This window comes from Ptychodera flava, chromosome 5, assembly GCF_041260155.1.
Source record: "Ptychodera flava strain L36383 chromosome 5, AS_Pfla_20210202, whole genome shotgun sequence".
NCBI classification, from domain to species: domain Eukaryota; kingdom Metazoa; phylum Hemichordata; class Enteropneusta; family Ptychoderidae; genus Ptychodera; species Ptychodera flava.
The window spans coordinates 4,699,013-4,725,812 of NC_091932.1; the positions used below are offsets into that span (position 1 = coordinate 4,699,013).

Sequence of the window (26,800 nt, forward strand, 5' to 3'; positions counted from 1 at the left end):
TACACTTTCTCCTTAGCTTAGGAAAAGTTCCACTACGATGACTACTCATCTATTTGTATATTATTATCTGAAGTCTCTTCCACATCAACATTCATTTCTCATGCATAATACATTTATTCAATTCATTCATCAGACATACAATATTACTCCATTTATTTTCTTCAGAGAAATACATTAAAGATTATTGTCAGCACATATATTTCATTGTTGTCTGAGTGACATGGACAATTGCTATTGCCTATGTGTGTGAAACAAATAACTTACCAGTTTTCAGCAGCATAATCAATGGCTGCTTCAAGCAATCCAAATCTGTTGAGTAGCTTGACTGCGGAGTCTCCTCCAAGACTCTTGGCCCATAGATATGCTACCTGCTTGGCAGCTGTCACACCGCCATGTGCTTTGGCAATCTATGATGTGTAAAGTCAATGATCAATAAAACCTACAGTAGAGAGTATACAGTAAGACACTCTGTACAATGTTGCTATTGGTAGTGAGTCAGATAGAGAAACACAGTAGAAAGCAGTTTCGTCAACTGCTGCATAAAGACTTGATTACTGTGATTTGGGGGTTGAAGTTCATTCCATGATATCAAAATACATTGAGTTTATCAGCTGTTCACAACTTTACTTCTGGCTGAACAGTGTATGCCTTTTCCTTGATATTAGCAGAGTGACTTAAAGACTGATGTACAGTGTCATGAGTGATAACATACAGGTAGCACTTTGAGATCATCTAACCATTGTATCATATGTTGACTTACTCTGTAAGACTCGTCCCACATATCATGAGCTCTGTACATGTTAACAGCTGCCTTCCAGTCACCTGCCTCAGTGTAATGGTGTTCTGCTGGACGTAAAGTATTCTCAGCTTCAAGCTCCTGAAATTGTCAATGTAATAAAGGTCAGTGATGACACATCGTGGAAATAATCAAATAATCTTTTGTTTTTTGCGTCTTTGTAAATGTAACATTTTTGTTATGTGATGTTACAGTATCGCTGATATTATTACGATGTATTTCACAAATACTAAATGACATGATGGTACTTGGATTCTGAAAATGAAGACAACTGATGCAACTTTCGTTTCTATGACAATCAAGAAAGACACAGATACATGTACATGTACATTGTATAATTCAACACTTCATTACTTGTCAACTATACTACAGATTCATTGTAACTGATAAACCATAATGACAACTTGCAGACACCAACACATGTGGGAGAAAACACTTACAAGGTCTGATGCAACTCTTAGCTGATTGGTCAACTGGACTGGAATACAGTAATGAACATTAATGCAAAATACAAAGTGTGGAAGGCTAAACAATTCACTTGAAAACCAACAGAACAACGCAGTTTACAACTAGTTATTCAGTATGACAGGATATGAAACAGATGTAGAAAGCTACAGCTTCTTAAAATTACAAGGTAGGTTTTCAACTTTTCTCTTTCTAAGTTATCCAACCATGTCCTATAAAACAGTAGGGTTAAACAAATGAACAGATCATGAAGGGGCAGAAGTTGTATGAATGACTGGAAAGATAGCTAAACGTAGACCAACCTTTGCTAAGTGTAGATGAGTATCTTGTAACAAGTCTGGATGGTACTGCTTGACAAGACGAACCATGTGATCATATTGACGTTGCTTCTTGTACATTGTAATGGCTAAATCTGGTTCTTCCACTGTGATGTATAATCTGTGACAAAGCATTAGGTATGACGGGTAAAGTATGACTACCTTTTATCAACTGATCGTTGTTAAAAGTGAAAGATATACGGTACTATATTTATTGAAAATTTTCTGCCATTTTCTAAGTTTTGCATAAACAGTTGCTGATAGAGTGCTGGTATTACAAATAGTTTCACAAATTAAGTGTCATGGTTAAAAGCATATTCATGTACATGCAATTTGTGTCTTCCAAATTACTTCATAGTGAATCTGCATTTGTGGTCACAATATTACTTTAAGTAGATTTTCAGGCAAATACGTAATTAGAGGTTATTACCCAATATCGCCTGTTCCTGTGTCGTATCAGCATGAGTGTCATTTGTGCTGCGTCAGACACTCGACTTCGTCTCGTGTCTGACGCAGCACAAATGACACTCATGCTGATACGACACAAGGAACAGGCGATATTGGGTAATAACCGATTTATCATATACCCTTGCCCATAATTTTAGGGAATTTTTACTAATAGAACGAAAAACCTTTAATTTGAGGCTTTACTTTATTACGCCTTGCGCATAAATATCAGAATGTTTATGTGAACAGGCTTCATTCATAAAGTATACGACGAAGATGTCAACATCACGCGCGACATCGCTGCAAGTCGTCCATATCTCAATGAAACCCAAGAAGAAAGACACCGGGATACAAAAATCGTCATACAGAAGGAACATTTTAAGGTGCAATATGCTATTACAACTGTAACCGATCAAAAATTGCTCAGCTTTAAATCTATCCTGATTTCGATCGTCGTACGGCACGGAGCTCACGCGGAGAGGGGACGCCATTTTGTTAGTTTACCTTTAGAGTTGCCATGTCAACAGTCGTCGCGCGCGCGACATCGCTGTCACGCCACGCGCTCACTACCTGTTCGGTGGAGACCGTGCACAGTGCCGGCGCCGTGTGAACGGCAGAATGTTTGCTAGAACTTGACCAAAAAAATACCATGGGAAAACATTTCAAGACTCAACGTGATATTTCCGTATTTTGCAACCAGAAATACCCGTGTTCCTCGAAGCCCTTCCAGTTTTTACGTCGGCGACATCGCTTCGCAGGCGGGGAGCGGCAGCCATTTTGTTGTTTACGTTGTTTACCAACAAACTGCTAATGTACGGTAGTTCGGAAAAACCCTAAACTGATGACGTTCATCGTGCATATCTCGATGTTTACCGTGAAATATCACGGCTGATATTTTACGTTGAACGTCACTAGGATGTAGCAATATGGGCATGGGTATATGATAATAAAGTAAATCATACAACCAAACTGCATGAAAATTTCAGTAATGAGCAAGTATGTTGGTTGTTTAAAAGTACAATGTATAGAGTCACTCAAAATTGTTACAGAAGCCTTGCTTTTAATTAGTTTCACAAAGAGTTATTAGCCAATCACTTGCTCATATTTAATTTGATTAACCAATGATGATGAGCCTTTCTCAGTGTTGATGGGTTGACTATGATACCTACCTTTCTGCCTCTCTGAATTTACCCTGAGCTTCCATCTGTTGTGCCTGGGTAATGTACAGAACAGCCACGTCTTCTTGTTTCATACATGTCACTGCAAGCTGATGTGACAACAGAATGGATGTCAAAGAACAACTTACATGATTGGTTCATAGTTATTTGCAACTGTGGTACACTGATGTTAATTGGTTGACTTTGCTACTTTTCACAAAATGAATATGAACCTTGATCATGAAGAAAGTTACCAAACAAGACATTACGGTTAATGCTGCTAAATGTCACCACAAATTAATATGTAATACGTTTGCACTTAACATTGGATAGTCAAATCTTGGAATACATCTCCAGCTGTAGCAATTCTGACATAGCTAGGTGGTTCTATACTTACCCTGTGAGCAGCTTCCCATCTACCATTTGCAGTATACATATCAATGGCTTCCCTAGGCATGTCAGCTCTCACATAGTATTTCTCTGCAGTCTGTAAAAACATACAATGCATATAAATTTACTTGAATTCAAGATTGTTATTTTAATTTTAATTATTGTAAAATTTCACGGTGAAATATACCGGTATTCATTCTAACAATTTCAGAAAGATAAGGTTTATGAACAGAAAAGTGCACTTGTGACAGAGCTGAAAGCCTCTCAATTGTGAGTACCTTTACTATGCAAATGCTGGATATTGCTATTGGACACAGCTGCTGTTTTGTTTAAACCTAGCAGATGGATATATATCTAAAATGTACATATAAGTAGAATTGTCTCACTAGTGTCTTGCTAAACAAGGCATCTGCAATAAAGACTTAAGAGTTGATTACCTCATAGTTGGCAATACTAGCATAGTGTTTAGCAATCTTGTGATAGTATCTAGATGCAACTGATGGATCTTGTAACTCTACAATCTGTACAGCTTTGTTCCATTGACGTGATTGGATGGCTGCTTCTATGGCTTTGATGGAACATCTGGTGACAAAAACAGTTAAATACGGTGACTGTTTTTCTTTTACTGTTATTGTAATTAAAATGAATACTACGTGCATTCATGTATGTATATACATGTATCTGTGTATGTGTGTGTGTTTGTATGTAGGTTATCTGTATATTTATTCCTTTTGTGTATGCGTATGAAATACTACTTTGATAATTATTGTTGACATATATTAAATACAATCACTTTTTCCTGTATCTTGTTTAAGACTACAATGAATAAAACACAAATTAAGCACATAGAAAACTAACCCAGCTTCAATGAAATGGTTGATAGCTGCATCCATTTGTTTCTGTGACATCAGATAATCTCCCCATTCTTCTTCCAACTTCACAACATCTTGAGGGTAGACATTGCGGGCCAATTCCACAGCTGTGTGTGTTACACCAAATGATGACATAATTTTACTTACAAACAAGAATATGCATTTAAACTGTGTATAGTGATGTATTGTATCACGTATATATCAGGTTGACTGCTGAGAAATTTGTTGTCTTTCCAGTAAGCAAAGTGAAACTTGGCATGATGTAGATATTTGTTAAATGTCTAACATTACCATTGCAATTGCTCCTCTCTTTAAAGAGTGATATAATTGACCTTAAACATTAACCTTTTCATATTTTGACTCTTTGCTGCCATAGTCTGCCCCATTTCTATCATTAAATATTGCAAAGTTGAATTCTGCATAAGGGGAGTGTGGGTGAACAGCTTTAGTCAGAAATAAAGGTTCTGCTAAATCCATTCCTGTCACATGTTTTAAGATGTTTTGGTAGTCATTTATTCATAAAACACTGGTGAAAGTGAAATGACAAAATAACAATAAACATAACATGAAGATTACTTGCCTCTTCTGTAAGCTTTTCCTCTTCTGTAACATTCCAATGCACGCTGGTTGTTACCAATCTTCTCAAACAAATCACCAGCCTACGAAAGTGAAACACAATTTTTATCAGAGTGCGTTCTCCAATAGAAAACACAAAGTTGGACTGTGATATTCTTTATTCTCAGATCAAAGACTGGGCAAACTCAGGATTGTAGGCTAGTTTAAGCAACAGGTTCTAAAAGTGGTGGGTAAGTTTATAAAGAAGAATACCAAAATCTTTGGTAGTAAACTAGGCAACCGTTTGAGAAATGACCCGATTCATCGACAGTTATACTTTAATCAACTGAGCAGTTTGTAAATTAGCAGAGTCCAATGCCAAAGAAAGGTGACATGCTGAAATTGGTACAAAGGTGAACTTGAAAATTTACAGGTACATGTAGATTATGGGAAGGACTATTGGGAAGGACTAAGTCGGTGTTATGAATATTGTTCTTTCAAAAAAGCATCTGAGTTCAGTTTGGTGTCCAAATAATGGACACTTCAGAAGAACAATATGACATAATTGTGGTGGGACGGATTACTTCTACCAGCATTTACATTTATGTCATCATACATGTACCACACAGAAAGTATCAGCAGAATACAATTGTGACTGAATGAAAGATAAAGATAATCATACCCTTTCATAAAATTCTCCTTTAATCAAAGCTGCTGCAATACGTTGAATAATATCTTGGTTGTTCATCAGTTCATCTCTGCTTGTCGCCAGTCTAGCTGCTCTAGATGGCATTCCAGCTTTCATATAGAGATTGATAGCTGCATGATAGTCTCCCTCATTCTCCTTCATCTCACCGGCTTTCTCTTCCTGACCACTATCCATCAACCATTGGTAGTAGTTACGACGTAAGTTTTCAAGTTCAGGATGACCCTGGGATGAGAGAGAGCCCATGGTTGATTTGAATAAGAATGCAAGTAAAGATATCTGACTTGTATAAAATTGACATCAATTCCATGAATCAAACATCACCATAGACTCTCGAGAAAAACGGGACAGGCAACTGCTGAGGTTTCTTTGTGCGATCTATCTTTGAATACATTAAAGTTTATTTGCCAAGCGGTCCCCGACAACAATACTTCGTACTTAACACTGAATCTCATTAACGATCAAACTGATGTTCTGAATATGTACACTTTGCTCTTGCATGGCACGTTCCGAGTAATGACACAGAGAATTTTGAGGGTTTTTTGATACTAGTCATGGTGAATGTTCTGGTAACGATGAAGATCACATTTTGGATTCAAGCCGAGGCCAACGGGAAAAAACCAGACGATAAAAACAGTGTACATTTAGCCATAGACGCTACAGAAAACTCTGCTAGATATCGACAATATAAGTTTACATTCCTACCATAAAAATCTCCGATAACAACAAACATTTACAAGTTAGACAGGTTTACACTTCCCCAGTCCTGCGAACGAAAATCTGACCTTTATTTCATCTGTCACGCAACATTTGACGAAAATCAGGGAACACAAAAAATGACTACTCCATCGGAGCTCAAAAACGACCTCTAACATTTTGGTACTGTTTAGCCTAAAGAATCACCAAAGTTCGGATAAGCTACACATATTTACATCTGCAAAGTACTAGAAAATACATTTGTAACACTGACTTTCGCTGTCAGGAGAAACTTCGCGATAAATCGGGAATATCCATCGGTTGGTGGAGTCAGAAGTGGTAAGGTAGACATGCATTTACACAAAGCTGAACGCTGTCCTCGTAAATTTGGCCGTTCACAGTTTTCAAACAACAACATTTCAGTAGATAACATACATACTTTACCGAATCATGGAGCACTCCTCGCACAGAAAATATTCCGACGGTTAAAAAACTGCAAAAACGAGGGAAAATTCGGAGATACACGGACGATTGCGGAATGTAAACAACTCTGTGATGTCAACTGCTGTTAAGTCTGGAACTGCAGCGGTATGTGTTTCGGATTTCTATTCGAAACTTTGTCACTTTACAGCAACATACTGACTCTCTGCAGACTTCTAGTTGCATCGAATCTCGCTACCAATATGTAAAAAGTACTTTAAAACCATTTTGACGAATTCTTCTCAAAATAGTTGTAACACTTTTATTTCTAAAAATGGACTTGCGGGTAATCCGAAATAACTTGTCATCCGAAAACATTACCGTATACCCGTTGACGTTGTGCAATCGATCGGGCCCAGCTTCATTCCTTCCCCGACCCATTAACACCTCTTAATTATTCCAAGATAGATCGGAAGCTGCTAATCCCATAGACCCTTTGTTCTCTATCGGAGTTGCCTGTCCCGTTTTTCTCGAGAGTCTATGATCAAACATCACAATAAATATTTATCATTTTAACAACTAAAACTTTATAAACATGCATTAGCTAATACTTTCCATGTACTTGTATTTTTTGTATTTATTATAGAGAGTGTTTTATTCTGCTGCCAAAATCATGATGAAGTGCCAAGTTTTCAACTTGTCATACATTGTTGCTGACAACTGAATTTTAGCTCAGACTATAATTCATTTGTCAAACTTCACAATGTACATTGTAGTCAATGATTGTGTTAACTAGACATGTACATTGTATTTTGAAATACTTGACAGTATGGCCAAGACAATGTTTAACACACTTATTGACACCAAATGCCAAATAAAAACATGTAACTTTATTTTAACATGTTACAATGCTGTACCTCTATTTACATAATAATGGCTGACAAAGACTTTCCTACAGATACATCTTTGGAATCACTGGAGAATCCCACAGAGTTGTCAAAGTTTTGTATTGTCAATGGATACTGACATTCTTACTGGGACTGCATGGCATGGACTGTTCCATGTACAAATCTTACCTTGGCTTCAGCCACTGCAATGGATTCATCCCATTTATGTAACAGCTGATACATCTCCATGGCTTCATCAATATTGTTCTGTTGTCAACAAAACATGATACATCTCACACAGTTTCCATACTTTTGCTAAAGATTGTTTCTCTTTTGCATGTGGTTTATTTCATGAGTGGCTAATCAAAAACTGGACTCAAAAGAGATGGAAAATGATAAAATTTAATATTTTGACAACAATAATTTTTTATTTTCTTATTGTGGATCATTTTCACCATATTTTCATTGAACTTTGATTGAAAGAAAGTGGATAAGATTCAGGTATCTACTTTATGAATTGAACATGAAATCGCATTTTGAATTGCTGACATAATTTCTTCAGTGCATCACCATCATTCACACTCTGTTATACACTTATCAATTTAAGCATTAACACTGCCTACTTATCAATTTAATCATTAACACTGCCTAATAATCCATTTAATCATTAACACTGCCTACTTATCAATTTAAGCATTAACACTGCCTACTTATCAATTTAAGGATTAACACTGCCTACTTATCAATTTAATCATTAACACTGCCTACTTATCAATTTAAGGATTAACACTGCCTACTTATCAATTTAATCATTAACACTGCCTACTTATCAATTTAAGGATTAACACTGCCTACTTATCAATTTAATCATTAACACTGCCTACTTATCAATTTAATCATTAACACTGCCTACTTATCAATTTAATCATTAACACTGCCTACTTATCAATTTAATCATTAACACTGCCTACTTATCAATTTAATCATTAACACTGCCTACTTATCAATTTAATCATTAACACTGCCTACTTATCAATTTAATCATCAACACTGCCTACTTATCAATTTAATCATTAACACTGCCTACTTATCAATTTAATCATTAACACTGCCTATTTATCAATTTAATCATTAACACTGCCTACTTATCAATTTAATCATTAACACTGCCTATACACTTATCAATTTAAGCATTAACACTGCCTACTTATCAATTTAATCATTAACACTGCCTTAATGAATCCACTGAGAAGTATCAATCCCTACCTGTTCAAGATAAATGGCTTCAGCTTCTTTGAATTGTTTGTCCAAAGTTGACAACTTGGCTCTGACCACATAATAATTGGTACCATCACCACCCTGGTATGAAAAAAAAACACAGACATGAGTATTCAAAAAACAATGCTTGTACTTGCTCACAGGTGAGCTTGTGTAAAATTGTAACCATCATTGGTTTAACCACTTATGAAAATCAGTCCTGAGAGTTTGTTATTAACAAACTCTCAGGACTGATTTTCATGCCTTCAATCATTTTATTGCCTTTTTAAGTTTACGGCCCAGTGAGAACTAGAACATGTCAATGAAGCAGTCACTTAGCAGTAGACATAAACTATACCACTATATATGAACCTTGGTAACGTAGACAGTCAGAAATCTGTTCAGAGATAAATCTATTCTATGACCTGTGTGTTCTAATCAATTGGAAAAACTGGTCACAGAACACAAGACCTTTCTGCAACAAGTGATAATGCTCCGTACAGTGTATGAAGTTAAGAAATTATGCTTATTTGTATATGCTGAATACCAATAATCTAGTACTTTGTCATTTCAATAATCAAGTGGTTTCTGCTACATTAGCTGATCAGCAAATATCAATAATTTGTTCATGAAAAATAAAAACAGACTTACAGTATCTTTCTTGGCTTCTTCAGCAATCTTGTTGACATTTCTCAGATATCTTGCCTTACTGACATCACCCAATGCTGCATAGCATCTCTCTGCTATGTGTAATTGCTTGGCTTCTAAAGACAGCTTACTCAGTGTTTTCCACATGGCTTCTGTTTCACTAGACATCTCCAAGGTCTCTAGGAAAGCTACCGCTCTGAAATCACAGCAAGTGAAAAACTTATAACTTGGTTCAGAAACATCACGGAGCTGGTAAGAAAGGACAACATTTTGGCTTCCAGTAATATGTGATATTGCAGGAATTAATACTTCATATATATGTTAGCATGGCCTAACCTCTTCCTTGAAAATAATGATCTACATGTATATGACACAATTCAAGTGTCTTGAAGTAATAAAGTAACAAGCTTATCATGTCATGAGGTTCTAAAATGCTGTGTTATTAAGAGTAGAGATAGCAGTTTGATTCAATTTGAATGTGTTGAAGTCTGGTGAATTATCCATGCATTCTACAATCAGAATATGGCATTTGTTAGATTACAATTGAAATGTTGACTTAAATAAAATCAAATAAATTTTACAAACATGCAGAGAGAGAGAGAGAGAGAGGAGAGAGAGAGAGAGAGAGGGGGGCAGTGTTATACCTGGAGTAGTCTCCGTCATCAGTTGCTGTACCAAATTCTATCAGGCCTTCATCTAAGGTGTAGGAGATACTGGTTACACCTTCATTGACTATGACGTCTGTTTTGCCGTCAGTTCGATCCAAGTCAACAATATCACCCTGTGAAAAATATTCCATACATCACCGACCATCTCATTATATTGACTGTTATGGGTATTCAGTCATCTATCATTGGTCAAAAGAATGTCACATGATTGAGTAACATTAAGATATTGACCAAATTTCAGCGAAGGAATATGTAAATGAAGTGGCTATTCCATTTTGAGATAGCATGGATAAATGATACAATTAACCCTTTGAGCACTGTCCTTTTCTCCCGCCAAAATTTTTAGTGCAAAATTTTACTAATTCTATGAACTTTTCTGTACATTTTTGATAATTTTGGACCAAATGGACATCACATTTCATTTGCTACCGTTTTTTCTCAAAATTTTGGGAAAATTTGAGAAAAAATGACCGGGGTTTATTTTATAAAGGGGACAAAAAAAAGACTTTGGCGCTCAAAGGGTTAACACCTTTCTTTAGGGGTTATGAAAAGCAAGAAACCCTAGGTGACAAAGAGTCAAAGTTTCACTGTAACTACAGTGATCCATGTCAATCTATCAGGATCTTTATCTGATGTTGGATAAAATACTACAAGGATTTGTAAAATATGCTGCAAGATGAGTATTCTCCTTTGACTATGACTCAGTTGATTATCAGTCGATGTGAATGCTACGGTAATGTTCATTACTACACTTTGCATTAAAGAATACATTCATTTAGGAAATTAATATGTAGAAAATTAAAACATTATATGTTGAATATTGGAAACATTTTGATCAATTGATTTGTAACTTTATAGACGATACAAACACATACTGTCTACTTTCAGAGAGGATAATTCATACATGTAGTTCTCAACTGTAAAAAAGTACATGTAAATATATCCATGCTATTCAACTTACCTTGATTGGAAACATGGTGACTCTCTCTGGTGAATCAATATTGTACCAAACACAGAGATTTCCACGGTTCTGACCAACAACGACATCACTCTGAGGGACCCACTGTGCAGAGCAATTGTAAAGAGAGCAATGTGTTAACCAATAAACAGATACTAGTATTGTCACTGTACTAAATGATCTTGCGACTCTATATAAAAAATTTTTAAGAGTATTATCTCTGTTACATGTTTCTTTTGTAACTTTTTTCAACGACTATCAACACTTGTTTCAAGTGACACGACATGTTTCTTGACTGTATAAGAACTGATTCAAAAAGTAATATACATTCATATCAGTATGTCATCAGATCAGATTGGCCTTTCACACTATGGTAGATGATGTCTGTGTTTCTATACTGGCAATGGCAAATAATAGACTTTGATATCCACATCAAGAGACTGGCATACCGGAGGCTTCTTGCCTGCTTACACGTCTTTGTCGACATGTTGGAGTGTAGTCTTACCTGGACATAGGTACTATAGTTGAGTATTGTGGTTTTGGTCTGTGTCTCTATGTCATAAAGTTGAAGCTGTAAGAAATGGAAAATTATTGAAATTAACATTAGGAAGAACTGTTAATTCATAAAGCAGTGCAATGTACAAGTTCATTTAAATACTTCCTAGCTTGAAGGTATCACAATATTCTCAGTGAAAAATAAAAGGTTTTCTTTCCACTAGCACCTTTTATAGCTCAACTTTATTATAATTAATCATTATTCATTATTATTCAAATTTCACTATTTCTACTAGCAAAGTCTCAAATGCTTACCCTAAGACGTTTGTCTCTGAACAGCAGTTTTCTTCCAGTTTCATTCAATTCCAGCCAGTCTATTTTGGAGTCATGAGTGACAGTGGCTAAATTGAATCCCATTACAAGATCCATGATAGATATTGTCTTCAAATCCACTAAGTATGCCATCTTTTTGTTATCATCCACTCCAAGCTGCTTGCGTTCATTCAAACGTACACTGTACAGCAATAGAATATTATCATCTAAGTATCAATGATTTCACTTGATGTTAATTCAAATTCCCAAGGCATATATGCAACTGGTTTCAAACTGGTAATGTAGAGATAGTGTTTATTATGTGTCATTAAAGTTGTCACACAATAGACAAATGCAGTTTTTGCTTAAAATAAGAAGTTCTGTGCTATAAACACAGGAGTAAATCATGAATAAAACATGTAATCTACAACAAATATTAATATGACTATGTTGAGAATGTACCTGATAAGATGTGGGTTCATGAACTCTGTTCTGACTGATCCAAGTATTTCATTTGATCCGTACTCAACCAGAGACAGTTCACCAGCATTGAATATCATGCACACCTGAAAATAAATCACATCAACAAAATAGTTACATGGATGATCTTTGATCAAGTTATGTGAAACCTTTACGACAACATTGGTGATCTGAAACAAATTGCATTTGTTTTTCCAGAGACTCCACACACAGTGGTCTACAAAACAATGGCAGGATACTTCAATTGAGGTATTGGAAACGTATTGTTCACATGTATCCTTTGTCATTTATTGGTAAAAGTTCAGCAACATAGCAAAGTTCCATGGTTGTGTATGTATCAATGACAGTAAGAGTACTTATTGGTCAATATTGTATACATTGATCTTAAACACAGTTTATGTCATTTGCAAAGTGCATTAACATTACAAACTACTAGTGCATGTTTGTAATTATGATATCTAATATTTCTTCAGTATCTCTGGATTTCAATAGTTTTCAAGAGTTGTTTTAGTTCAACAGCTGTAAACCATGAGACTAAACATACAGTACAAAGGATATAAGTAAACTGTTTTCATAGTAGCCACAACTGATTTTCATATAGGTTGACACATTCACCACCAAAACTGTAAAATGTTACTGATATTCCATATACCCACACGTAAATATGTCTGACATGCTACATTTATCACATATGGACGTAGTCACATTCACAATGACTAACTTCAATTGGTTTTTATCGGTATATATATTACACACACATGGGATTCAGACATTCCTTAAAATTTAATAAAAGATCCGCGGTTATCAGTTGTTTTAAAGACATACTTACATTTTCATTTTCAAAGAAGAATTTTTCATTTCCTCCAGTGTTCTGCCATGGAACTTCACTGAGTTTATTGGTAACCAGGTCACCTAGCAACAAGGTATCTGAGGTGTGACCAACCAGATAGCGATCTTTTCCAAGTATCTTCACTTCATCAATCTATTATTTAGATAAAAGAATCATTACATGTCATATTTTATACCGTTCAATGAAACAGAATCAGCAAGGGCCCTCAGTTGTATCACAGTCCCTCTGGAGGGACAGTGGTAGTATATGCACATTGCTTCTGCTACTTGTTAGGCTGTAATGTGTACAATATAATTGCTTGTATGTTTAACTATAATTTTCTAATAAAAGGTATCTACTTTGATTCAGACATTCATTCATTGTCATCACGGAGGTTGGAATTTGCATACAGAGTGAATCACATTTCACATTCTCCCTTATTCAAAGTCTGTGTCACAAAGATTGGTCTATCCTTCAAATGTAACAATAGTGACACCACAGTTCACAGCACAATTACATAAACCTTGTAGAGGGCCAGTAGCTGCATCATAATTTTTTCACAATTGACTTGTGCTGTCATAAAGAAATTGTCTCAAACTATGAACAGTTCATTTCCTGACACATGATTTCTGAAACAACTAACCATTCTTATGCTTGTGCAAAGCAAAGTGGTAGAGAATGGCATTCAGATTACCACGGTAATATTTGGAGATTTGTGAACAGTGCCATCACTGTCAAAACCACTAGATGCTTTTGTTTTTCAGGAGTCCCAACGACCCAGCTATGTAAGGAGCTGACGCATCTAAATCCTGTACGCAGTTATGTATTAGCTTTTAGATACAACACACTTACCTCATAGCCATAGTGTGACTTCAATACAACCCGTGTTCCTGATGACAGGTTTTTCACAATAACTTGACTGAGACCAACATAGGTCATTTCAAATTTGTTTTTATAGATGGCACGCCTCAGGCAACAATCAAATAACTCCACTCCACCACAAAGGGTTCCCTTGATTCATAAAGATAATCATTTGACTTGATGTTAACATAGTTTTTATAAAATTTTGACACTTCATTTTTATACTGTGTTAAACTAATTACCGTACATGCCACTATAAGTTTTATCAGACATACTTTCTCAGTAGGACTTTTGTTCATTCAATTCTCCAAATCTAAAGATTATATTACTATGCATATTCTCTTCTTTAATGTTCACCTGACTTGGCACATCTCTATCAATACCCTGTATATCTAAATGTACAAGTAGAATCATGAGAATATTGACTGACTCCCTAGTGTAACAGACAGGAACTGATATTTACTGGTATAACTTTCAACACTTGCAGACCAGTTTCTGTGCTGCAAGATACAACCAAACAACCGAAATTTATGAGGCTTTTACCAATTTTCATTGAGTGAGGATAAACTTCCTGTATGTTACTTACAGCGACTAGCCTTGATCCATCTTTCTTCCAAGACAATGCAGTGATGGTGTACAGATTAGGAATTTCCTTCATCTTGGCTTCTTCCCACATACCACGTCTTGGACCCCAGTTGAAGACACGCAATCTACAGATCACAAAACATTTGATCTCCAGTCAATGCATCTTGACGTTTGATTTTTAAAGAAATTCATGACTTGAATATTTAAGTCACTCTGATATTGACATTAGTGAAAAAGAATAAATCAGCCCAAATCATTCAAAGCATGCTAGTAAAAATATGCTAAGAATACATTGTAAGTTGACAAAAGAGGAGCAAAGGTAACAATTTTCTAGTAATTTCACTGTTTTAAGTTTTTTTATCTCTTAAAAAGTAATATGATAAAAGTTTATAAAAGGTGAGCAAGAGTATTGACCTGGTGATTTATTTCCTGCCAAATATGCTGTTTTTTCCCAGAGAGCTCTTGTATCCGCTACCAAATACTGGATCACATAGTTTATAAGCTCATAATAATATGACAAATATGGTAAAAGATGCGATTGCTCATTCAAAAGTAGGGCTGTGGGATATATCATGCAAGTTATGGAGCCTCTATTCAAGAAAAGGTCAGTATGGTACAAACGTACTGACAAACGTGTAAGTTTATGCTAACACTCTACCCTACCCTACACTGATGCACTGACTGCCCATTGGCAATGTTGTCTATCAACACAAGGACCATGTTCTACTGCTATTACATTACTGCTTGGACAACTTCATGTTTACTTAATCAAGGATGATACAACAAGTCATGAGGAATGACTATTACCTACCTGTTGTAACTGCCTACTACAACACTTTGACCACTGGGACTGTTAGCTGCCACTGTGAATTCATGCTCTTCAGGGTCACGGGTGAAATCAAACTGCTGGACAATCCGTCCCTCCTTGCCGTACACAATGATACGTTTATCACACCCAGCAGCCACAATGGAATTGCCTGCCCAACTCAGGGCATAGGGTGGACAGCTGTGATTGGCTATCTTACCCTGAGATTCACCCGTTCCTTCATCTTCAAAGAAGTAACGAACTATCGACCCATCTGCATGACCTGACAGAATACCCTTGCCAGAAACACTATGGTGAAAACAAGAGGAATTACATACAGTCTACTATGAAGTCATTGGAAAAATATTTCAACACTGATATGAAGACCACTGAGAGGCACCTTTTCTTTAATAACCAGTCACCCCAAACTTTAGAATGACTGGTACTTTAGGAAAGGAAGATCTTTCTTGGTAGTACTAAAGTTTAAATTAGCTTATCTTGAGATGAGATAGTACAATGTTACAAGATGCCATACAAAGTAATGATGTTATGGTACAATAAATTGCAAATTCTCTATCTGTTATCCTACATGTATTTGGCTGGACAATGGGCACTTCTTTTGCAAATCTACCAAACTGTTAACATTATTTTGTATCAGGAAAGATAATACTCTTAAAATTAATTGTGTGTATAAAAATCAAGAAAATTTGAATCTTTGTGAAAATAATCCTACTTCATTTTGACTTTCCGTGTACAGTATAATGATTAAGACTTTCCCTGTGATTACAAGCAATATGAAGCCTCTAAAAATAGCTGCCAGTATTCTTTTCATCTTTCGAAATCATCAATTCCTAACTTGCCATAGGATTATTTGAGAAGAGAGGTATAGTATGTATGATTGATTGTGCGCTTTATATGGGCCACGGCATAACTGATGTATTGGCTGGTCTGAGTGGTTGAATCTACAATTTCACAAGGAAAGATGTAAATTTTAAACTTACTTGTGTGCCAGAGAGACTACATAAGATTCAGTGCCGTAAACTGTAGAGGATTTGTTGGTTTTCACATTGGCAACCCTGACTTTACCATCAGCTAATCCAAATACAATGGAATTATCAGGCGGCCATATCAGGCATGTTACCGCACTCTGTTGTACAAACTTGTTGCAGATTACTTTCTTTTCACCCCTGTACATTGAATAAAGCAGTTCAAAAGAAGAACGGAGTTTATGACATATCATGGGTCAGACCATTCACGATGCATGGCAACAAACTTGTTCTTAAACACATCACTGAAAGCTACAGATGTGTAACAAAGCTTTAGGCAGACATGATAAATAAACAAAAATCAAATTCAAAAGATCAAAACAAGAGCATATATTTCATGGTAAACACTCACCAATCTTCTCCAATCTTGTAGACATAGATGATGTTATCTGTCTGGCCGACAGCTATCTTGCTAGAATCAGGTGAAAAGGCCAGGCCTTTAACGGTGTAGCTCTTTTTACCATACTGTGAACAGAAATGAAATACAGAAAATTGAAGGTGGTCAAGAGTAGACAGAGTAAAAGAAGATGCCTTATTGACAAAGAACATATTTTTTACTTTTCCTATGCATACATGATTTATCTGTGAAAAAGTTGCAAGTGTTCTGCAACCTAGTCCCTTTCTTGCCAGTATTAAGTATTTGCATACCTGTATTAAATAATGTATTGAACTTTTGCTCCTTTAAAGAATTTTTCAGAAGAGTAAATACACACATATGGCCTTTATGTTCATGAAATGTACCATTGTGTGGATTGTGATGCTTGTATAGGATAGCTTTGTTCTGCAATGAAAACTTGGTTTCAAAATTATCACAGACTTGAACGTCTGTATCAATGTTGAGCAGAGATTAGTAACACAGAAATGGACAATGCAATTCACTCTTAAAAATATTTTCTAACCATGAACCATCGATTCTGAACTTTTTAATCTTTTGGAAAACATTATAAGGCAAGTATATGCACCTTGAAATCTGGCCATTACAGTATGTAAATTGTGAGAAGAAAGGGAGTCCATAAATACAGTAAAAATAGGTATTTGGTTCGTAACATGATTTGGTCTGAAAAATAAATCCATTCAAGAGACTTTTGATAAAAATGAATGTGAGAGTGAATACACATTTCAAAGTATTCCCATGAAATGAGATAATTTTTCTGGTATCAAGATGAACCCTTTCAAAATAAATCATACATCATTTCTTACCTTTGAATCTGCTGGTTTTGTTGCAAATTTGTCTTTTCTTTCTCCATGTTCATCATACAACAAAACAACTCTCTCCACTGTGCATACAGCTAGTTTGTTGTTATTAGGAGCCCAGGCTAAGGCTGTGATCTTTGCTGCCCCATCCTGCAACGAAAATATGTCAAATAAAATACTATGGCTTACACTTCTTATGGAAATTTATTTGCAAAAGTCAGGGAACATTGGCTAGGAAATCAAGATAACATACCTGCTTTCCACCGAAAAATACCACAGGAAGTTTAAGTACAACTTACTGGCCTACAAGTACAACATAGGAACTACAGAAAATCTGGATAGTGTAACACTTTATATTATATTAATTATCTTCACAAGTCCTGATACACAGGTACATCTCCATGTATACGTTTGCAGTTTAGTTTGCAAGTAACCAAACAAATTTTCACAGTCAAGATTTACATTTGTGTTCAATTACATTGTATTTTTGTGTCAAAGTCAAACTTGTAGTATAAGTGATAAGACTTTAATCATCAAGTTGTCTGGATCTATTATTCATTGAACACTACATCGGAATAATGGTGGTGAAAAAGATAGATAGATAGATGATACATAGATAGATAGACGAATTGGATTTTTGGTTCGCTTGTTAAACCATGCCATTGCTGTGATTACAGTAACTATCAAGACTGAAGGACTCAGTCATGTATGGGTCTCCGCCACATCTAACCCAAATAACACGGAGTTTGTGGAGACCACAACACCTTTCAGTCTATTGTGATACCTATTGACTCTATTCATAGCTATTGACTATAGTTGCATACATTTGCCGAAAGTAGAATGTTTGAAAGAAGAGACTTCTGGTGGTAATGTCATAAAGTAAATTATCACTGTTCCTCGCTCGCTCTTTGATGCGACTGAAAGGTTATAATTAGGTTGCAGCAGCTCTAGTTGTTGTTGCCATGGAATTTGTCAACTATCACACTATCAGTGCACTAAGTTTACGATAGGTGAAATACACGTATGACAACAGTAATGACAGGGACATCGCCTCGGCGACACGAACTAATATGGACAGTGCTCTCTCTTTCTAAGACAGTAAATAATTTTACTGCTTCAATATATACAATGAAACATTAATTTGGCGTCATCTAATCCTAGAAATCAGTTTAAAACAGCCTTTCCCAACTATCAACAACACATACGAGCCGTCGAGACCTGACCATGGTCCACGTACATTTCAAGTGAGTTTTTCATCTTTCCACCAGTATGTATGAATTCACTTACCTGTGGGGTCAGAAGAGTTTTCAAATACTTCAGTTGCATTCTACGATTCGATCATAAACTCTGGTGCGTTCTTTTCTTAGATATTTATGAATACAAACACATTACCGGCTTCTCACTTCGACGACTGCAGTCTTTCAGCTTGTGGAATGTGTGGGCAAGTTTTGATGACGTCATGGTAACACGTAAACTGCAACGTCATTGATGTTGGGCGAGGGCGCTCGTCCGACAATACTCTACGTTTTGGCGTTTGGGCGTTTGTGCTAGGCCAGTATACTTGAACACGGGCCAGATACATACTATTGCTAGAAGTTTGGCCTAGGCAAATGAATTGGCCAAACATGCAATAAAGAAGTGTTATTCAACATTCAGAAAAAATCTGGTTCATATAATTCGCATTGGTATGTGTTTTCAATCAGTAAATATATTAATTTTGGGTGTTGAGTAGACTTATAAGTTCACCATAATCGCGACAGGATTAAAACGGACAATTTTATATACCTGTAGGCCTAGAACTGTACTTGATTAAAACAAAATATACAACCCCCAAAACAACAACAACAAACAACGAAAACCCAAACAACATGATAAAATTACTTGTCTCTTTATGTTGGCATTTTCCATGTATAGATGTGTTTGGATTGTATTTTCTTCATGAAGTTGCATGAATTTGATGTTATCACCACTTCCTAATGTTTCAGTCAAAGCTAAAATGAAAAGATCAGTTTTGGTAGACTTTGTATTGAAAATCCGTAGAGGAACTTGTAGGTGTGAAATACTTTTCCACATCAATAATTGTTAATTATTTTAATATTTTTCGAACATGTAATTTTTTCGGTATGATAATTTAACTGACATTGTCGGAGAACTTGCTAAAACCTGAGGATTTTGCATACATCATATAATTTCATCATTTTCGGGAAACTTTACTCAGTGTCTGAAAAAACTAATATCCCAAGAAGTACTAAGTTGCTTGCTTTGTTAATTTCAGATGAAGATGTAGACAGTGATTCAAGGGGCCAGGAGACTGGCTGACGCGTAGAGGACGTGACCGAAGCCGGGAACGAAGTAAACATATGGTTTAACATTTGTTTATGCGCACACACGCCACCAGTAACATTTACAGATATGTTAATTAATTACAGAGGTCAAGAGTCACCAGGCTCCCCACATACTGTACTGGGGAACCCACCATATGCTTACAAAAATAGCATTTGATCGGATCCGGTCTTAAAATTTTACATGGTTTCTCGAAAGACTTTGTGAAAGGTAATTTTAAACGCTTTTCTCTGAACTTACCAGTTCCCTTGTGTTTCAGCATTTTAATAATTTCTACATCGTTTTTGTATTCGCAGTTCAAGATTTTGTCCGAAAAGCAGATATCGCGTAAGTACTGCAACGTTATACCAGGTCACAGTGACACATCTCACGAGTTAACACCGTATATAGGTGAAATGTTTGATGGAATTATTGTAAGCTTATCGCTTTTTCATGCCACTGAAATAGCATTTATATAGTTGTTACCCGATGCCAAAATATCACATAATTTTTGCTCGGTTTCGATTCTAGCTCGAAGGCTTTAGCTAATTTGACGAGGAATTTGCAGCAAGCATCGGTATCGATAAAGCAATAAATTATTCATTATCAATTTTAAATTTTAGAATAGAAATATACACATATTAGATAACCAGCGTAAAGTTTCATAGATCTTTGGATTATTGGTCGCTATTGTTTTGGACCTACACATTTCACATTCGTTTAAAAATGTAACTTCAGCATTCGTCGATACAACTGCCAGTTTACTCCAGCATTATGTAAAAATGTTCTCTTTATGTTACTAAAAGATAAAAGCTAATCATTAAACTAAACCTCATCAACATTGTTTGCTACGCTAGGCCTCAAGGAGGCGTTCTCCTTGTTTGACAAGGATGATGATGGCGCCATCACCGTTACAGAACTGGAAAACATCCTAAGAATCATGGGACCATTGATAACCGAACGTGAAATTCGAGAAATAATCAGAAATAGAAAAGACGGTGGGTCAATCTTTTGTCTAAATTTCTTCAGGTTTGGAGACATAAAATGCATTTCATGTGCATGCAGAGATGATAAAACTTATTGCCATTCTGTGAAATAAAACCGGGAGGGAAAAGAGTATTCGAGTAGATTGGAGAGGGATTTCTCGCGTCCAAGTATGCTAATATTCGAAGAACGTGGGAATTTGGGATAGCAATCAATACTAGTAAAATAGCAATCAATACTAGTAAGATAATATTATAGAAACATGACGATTCGAGGAGATTTAATAACCTAATGTATCATCGACTGTGACTCAAAAATATTTAGGCTCAGTGTAAAAGTTTTTGGAAGGTTGATAAGATGGTGTAGTTTCATATATGAGTATAGTAAGATAGTGGATCCTACAGTTAGTACAGTGAGCGACACGGTCATCACAAACGAAGCTGAGACATTTTCAGATAACTTTTTGCATTTCAGGTGATATGCTCAACTCGAACATCTTTAAAGTTTTCACTTACAAAACACAAGTGATAAACATTAGACTATCCTGGGCAATAAATTGCGATACTCAAGATGGTAAAATAATCATGAACACTTGGGCCGATGTCGTCCCTATTCCAGGCTATTTGGTTCTCTTCTTGTCAAGAAATTGCGTTTCAAAATTTCAGTTCTTGGTCTGTTATCTAAAACATAATAGCATTAGGACTTGTTCATATTTTCATGGAGTTGGTGATTTACATAAGGCAAAGAAAATAAAAAAGTTTGTTTCTCATCCTAGACATATTTCAAAAATGATGCGGTGATGCGTTTTTTTACTCTCATTTTATTTTATTCCTCAATCAACAAGATAGGAATGCACATAGACATGAATGCAAACAGTGTTGCTTTATTATTTTTGTATAGCAACAGTTCCTGCGGTTTGACTTTTAGTGCAGCAATGCATAGTTTTGACAGCGTAATATAACAGTGACATATGTGTACAGTTCTGAATGGAATGTTAGTGTCAATCAGTTTGTTTGTATTTTGGGCGTTTTATTTTTTTGTATTTTATTTCCTCATGAGCACAAAAAAGGTGGACGCGGCGGGTCTGAATTGACGTGCGCAAGGATGAGAAACACAATTTTTATTTTTCTTGGCTGAACACTTCAAGCTCATAAGCAGTAACCCTGTTGATGAGTTTTACTACAGAAATACAATTTCCTGTTCTACTCCCAAAACTGTTTTGCAATACTCGGTATTCAGCTTGCTACTACAGCTTTTATGTGTAAAATATCCATGCAATATTATTGTTGAAAACTCAATTTTAGTCCACTAATTTATTCTTGTTTAGAACAAAATCAGAAGTAACAGCGAGTTAACTTTTTATTCCTTGCTGTTGTCTTTGTCATTTAAATTTGATTTGCGTAACGACGAAAATATTTCTACATTAATCAAACAAAAATTTGTTCTACTCGACATGACGATTCTAAATTTTGAGGGGACAATAGCTGTTACTTTTGATATAATTTTTTAATATTCAATTCCAATATTTTATCGAACAAGTACTTTTTTCTTATTCCTCTCCATGAAGTCTGTCAACTTGAAATACAAGAGAATACGCTGTACACCTATACAGTGCATTGACCACAATTTACAACGTTACTGATGACGACTCACTACACGATAATTCACCAGTAAACTATATCAAATAGTCAATGCAAACAATAACTGGTGCGAGAACCGGGGATTTAGGACTGTATCCTTTATAAAGTATGTTGAAAAACAGTGTAATCTATGCCAACATACCAACACAATGCATCGACCACAATGTGCAACTTTGTTGTCTATGCCAACACAATGCATCGACCACAATATGCAACTTTGTGGTCTATGCCAACACAATGCATCGACCACAATGTGCAACTTTGTGGTCTATGCCAACACAATGCATCGACCACAATGTGCAACTTTGTGGTCTATGCCAACACACTGCATTGGCCACAATGTGCAACTTTGTGGTCTATGCCAACACAATGCATCGACCACAATGTGCAACTTTGTGGTCTATGCCAACACAATGCATCGACCACAATGTGCAACTTTGTGGTCTATGCCAACACAATGCATCGACCACAATATGCAACTTTGTGGTCTATGCCAACACAATGCATCGACCACAATGTGCAACTTTGTGGTCTATGCCAACACAATGCATCGACCACAATGTGCAACTTTGTGGTCTATGCCAACACAATGCATCGACCACAATGTGCAACTTTGTGGTCTATGCCAACACAATGCATCGACCACAATGTGCAACTTTGTGGTCTATGCCAACACACTGCATTGGCCACAATGTGCAACTTTGTGGTCTATGCCAACACAATGCATCGACCACAATGTGCAACTTTGTGGTCTATGCCAACACAATGCATCGACCACAATGTGCAACTTTGTGGTCTATGCCAACACAATGCATCGACCACAATGTGCAACTTTGTGTCTATGCCAACACAATGCATCGACCACAATGTGCAACTCTGTGGTCTATGCCAACACAATGCATCGACCACAATGTGCAACTTTGTGGTCTATGCCAACACACTGCATTGGCCACAATGTGCAACTTTGTGGTCTATGCCAACACAATGCATCGACCACAATGTGCAACTTTGTGGTCTATGCCAACACAATGCATCGACCACAATGTGCAACTTTGTGGTCTATGCCAACACAATGCATCGACCACAATGTGCAACTTTGTGGTCTATGCCAACACAATGCATCGACCACAATGTGCAACTTTGTGGTCTATGCCAACACAATGCATCGACCACAATGTGCAACTTTGTGGTCTATGCCAACACAATGCATCGACCACAATGTGCAACTTTGTGGTCTATGCCAACACAATGCATCGACCACAATGTGCAACTTTGTGGTCTATGCCAACACAATGCATCGACCACAATGTGCAACTTTGTGGTCTATGCCAACACAATGCATCGACCACAATGTGCAACTTTGTGGTCTATGCCAACACACGCATTGACCACAATGTGCAACTCTGTGGTCTATGCCAACACAATGCATCGACCACAATGTGCAACTTTGTGGTCTATGCCAACACAATGCATGACCACAATGTGCAACTTTGTGGTCTATGCCAACACACTGCATGACCACAATGTGCAACTTTGTGGTCTATGCCAACACAATGCATCGACCACAATGTGCAACTTTGTTGTTAACGACACAAGTTCACTCCGCACTTGAATTCATTGCTCAACAACGACGTTGTTAGCAATTGTGTTGACCAACGGATTCTACTCCGGACTCAAATACCTAACATGAGACATTGCACTCATGCATGTCGTGTTGATAGATTGAATGATGGGTATCTAGAAATGATTTGGGAGTAGAACAAGCACTTTGTACTTTAGTTCACACGGAGCAAAATTACTGGAAAACACAACTTAAGGCCGATGGAGCCTTAAGTAAAACGATAAGAAGAAGTGCAATAACTTATCGTGTGTCTATTTCACAGCTGTTTTCGTGGAGACCGACAAAGTGGATTTCCCAGAATTCCTGACGATTATGGCAAGCAGGATAAGAAAAGGCGGAGATGAAAGGGAAGATATGATACGAGCAGTGAGAGTCTTCAAGAAAGATGCAAATGGCTTCATTAAAACGTCGGAAATAAGGAATGTTTTAACCCAAGTTGGAGAAAAATTATCAGATTCAGAGATCGAAGAACTTATCACAGATCTTGACGCCAATCATGACGGACTCATCAAATACGATGGTAAGCTAAACTTCATAATCTGATGTTAATGATTCATTTTCAGCAATATGTTTGTATACAGAATGATTAATATCTTCACATAAACACAACTTTTCACATACAGATACAAAGTATGTACAATCGCGAATAGACACGTAGGTAGGTAGGTAGGAGGGAATGTAGACTCGATAGATAGATTGGCAGATAGATGAATTGATGGATGATGGATGGATGGATGGATGGATGGATGGGTGGAGAGATAGGTAGAGGGACAGATAGACACACAGGTAGATAAGTCAGGGATGGGTGGGTAGGTAAAGCGGACGTCATGTGGTTGTCCTTGCCTGTGAATGTATATATCGACTTAAGCTTTATGATAACATCCATCCATGTACACGTAACTTGAAGCGCAATCAACTACAACCCATTCACAAAAATGCATTTTAACAGAAACACTAGCAAACATTCCACAGAGATGAATAAGTCTGTTTGATAAGTGATCTAATTATCTGAAGATTAATTAATTTCGTAATTTTGTTTTCCAGAGTGTGAATTTGAAAAAATCTATTTTATTGCCTTTCGCAGAGTTCGTGAGGGCGCTATTGACATCTTGACGATGAATATATCAGTCACTGTAAACATGGTATGGTACATCGACAAGAATACGGATCAGATGACCATTTCGTTGTCTTACTTTTCAAATGCTGATAAACATTGATAAATGTATTCACTCAGAATCTTTGAGCGATACATGTCGAAGATCATTTTAATCGTACGTTCTGTTTCAATGTAGTTTAAGTACACAGTTCAGTCATTTTTAATAATGTATGTATACTTGTTGTTTATATCACAACTGGTACTTATTATAATAATTATATGTTATTACAACATAAAATCTCGTTATTTATATATTTGAAATATGAATTCAAATTTCATTACACAAATGCAATCAAATAAAAAATCAAAAAGTTATGTCGGATTGCGATTGCCCCATCCTGATACTATTTAAACTTGGTCTGAGTGTATAACCCAGACACGGTGCTGTACACGAACTCGAACGTTAATACCATGCTCTCACTATGAACACACATTGTGAAGTTGAACACTTCATTCCCATAACCCACCCACTTTTTGGTTTGCTGCATTATCAATGGCTTGGGTATTCTACTGATACATTTAAATGACATAATTCATTAACATTGCATGTTTTTGGTTCAAACACTATTGATACAATTATTAATGTCTGTTCGCATTGACACTTGTCTGTCGTACATCATCTATTTTGAGATCATAATCACCAATGTTGTGGTAAATAGCATCATAATCATCAGGCAGTGTCTCAATACAGTTGACGTACTCCGCGTTAGTTGGGTATTGATGCAAGCTAACAGCAGTATTGTTGTCAAAACTACTGCAGGAATCACATACGTGGACGTCATTTCCGTTTGTCGCGTTTCCATCATCCCAGCCATCTTGAATATTCTTTTTATCAGCGTCGACTCTTTCACACTTGCAGTGTCGGCATCTGCCGTCGACAGTGGTCAATTCAAAAAAGACAAGACGAGTTTGACTCGAATTAGATTCAAATGAATGAATGAGGAACGTTTTAATAATATCATATGAACCTTTATGGTGATCTCAGGTAGAACGCCCCTAGGGGACAGATAGTCGGACTCAAATTTCGAAATGTTGGTAATTTGTTTCGCTAGTTCTAAACTTTGCATGGTGACCCCGAATTTTATTGTTGATTTGGTGATAGAATGGTTGAAAGTTTCATTCAGGAAGTTTGAGCAAAAGTTTAAGTCTTTAAGTTTTGAGGAGCATACTATGATCTTGCGAACGGAGACCTTAAAGAAGATAACGGGAAATTTAAATTGTGATTCTGTGC

The 26,800-nt window shown here is 36.4% G+C and overlaps 2 protein-coding genes across 2 annotated transcripts in view; one reads left to right on the plus strand and one right to left on the minus strand.

The window, feature by feature from the left end:
- LOC139132802 (intraflagellar transport protein 172 homolog) overlaps positions 1–19,291 on the minus strand; it is a 31,023-nt gene extending 11,732 nt beyond the window's left edge. The window contains exons 1-25 of the mRNA XM_070699062.1: positions 19,134–19,291; positions 17,853–17,996; positions 17,005–17,117; positions 16,608–16,793; positions 15,613–15,915; positions 14,803–14,926; positions 14,208–14,366; positions 13,356–13,508; positions 12,509–12,612; positions 12,050–12,248; positions 11,745–11,810; positions 11,243–11,344; positions 10,258–10,394; positions 9,617–9,809; positions 8,975–9,067; positions 7,898–7,975; positions 5,682–5,930; positions 5,025–5,103; positions 4,431–4,551; positions 4,010–4,154; positions 3,580–3,669; positions 3,195–3,292; positions 1,564–1,699; positions 761–877; positions 265–407 (exon numbers count right to left, since the gene is read on the minus strand). Of these exons, the coding sequence (XP_070555163.1) occupies positions 265–407; positions 761–877; positions 1,564–1,699; positions 3,195–3,292; positions 3,580–3,669; positions 4,010–4,154; positions 4,431–4,551; positions 5,025–5,103; positions 5,682–5,930; positions 7,898–7,975; positions 8,975–9,067; positions 9,617–9,809; positions 10,258–10,394; positions 11,243–11,344; positions 11,745–11,810; positions 12,050–12,248; positions 12,509–12,612; positions 13,356–13,508; positions 14,208–14,366; positions 14,803–14,926; positions 15,613–15,915; positions 16,608–16,793; positions 17,005–17,117; positions 17,853–17,996; positions 19,134–19,172 (3,371 nt within the window). The 5' untranslated portion in view covers positions 19,173–19,291. The remainder of the gene's footprint in view (positions 1–264; positions 408–760; positions 878–1,563; positions 1,700–3,194; positions 3,293–3,579; positions 3,670–4,009; positions 4,155–4,430; positions 4,552–5,024; positions 5,104–5,681; positions 5,931–7,897; positions 7,976–8,974; positions 9,068–9,616; positions 9,810–10,257; positions 10,395–11,242; positions 11,345–11,744; positions 11,811–12,049; positions 12,249–12,508; positions 12,613–13,355; positions 13,509–14,207; positions 14,367–14,802; positions 14,927–15,612; positions 15,916–16,607; positions 16,794–17,004; positions 17,118–17,852; positions 17,997–19,133) is intronic.
- Positions 19,292–20,288: 997 nt separating this feature from the next.
- On the plus strand, positions 20,289–26,514 carry LOC139132804 (uncharacterized). Its single transcript, XM_070699063.1, has 5 exons — positions 20,289–20,399; positions 20,486–20,516; positions 21,026–21,166; positions 24,676–24,933; positions 25,498–26,514. Exons 3-5 carry the CDS (start codon positions 21,109–21,111, stop codon positions 25,524–25,526), a joined length of 345 nt encoding a protein of 114 aa, XP_070555164.1. The 5' UTR covers positions 20,289–20,399; positions 20,486–20,516; positions 21,026–21,108; the 3' UTR covers positions 25,527–26,514.
- The last annotated feature ends 286 nt before the right edge of the window (positions 26,515–26,800 follow it).

Excerpts from the sequence above, each read along its gene's own strand:
- LOC139132804 (XM_070699063.1), top strand. The coding sequence starts at position 21,109 with ATGGGACCATTGATAACCGAACGTGAAATTCGAGAAATAATCAGAAAT. Across the intron at positions 21,167-24,675 it reads AATCAGAAATAGAAAAGACG|CTGTTTTCGTGGAGACCGAC; the intron begins GTGGGTCAATCT and ends TCTATTTCACAG. Across the intron at positions 24,934-25,497 it reads CGGACTCATCAAATACGATG|AGTTCGTGAGGGCGCTATTG; the intron begins GTAAGCTAAACT and ends TGCCTTTCGCAG.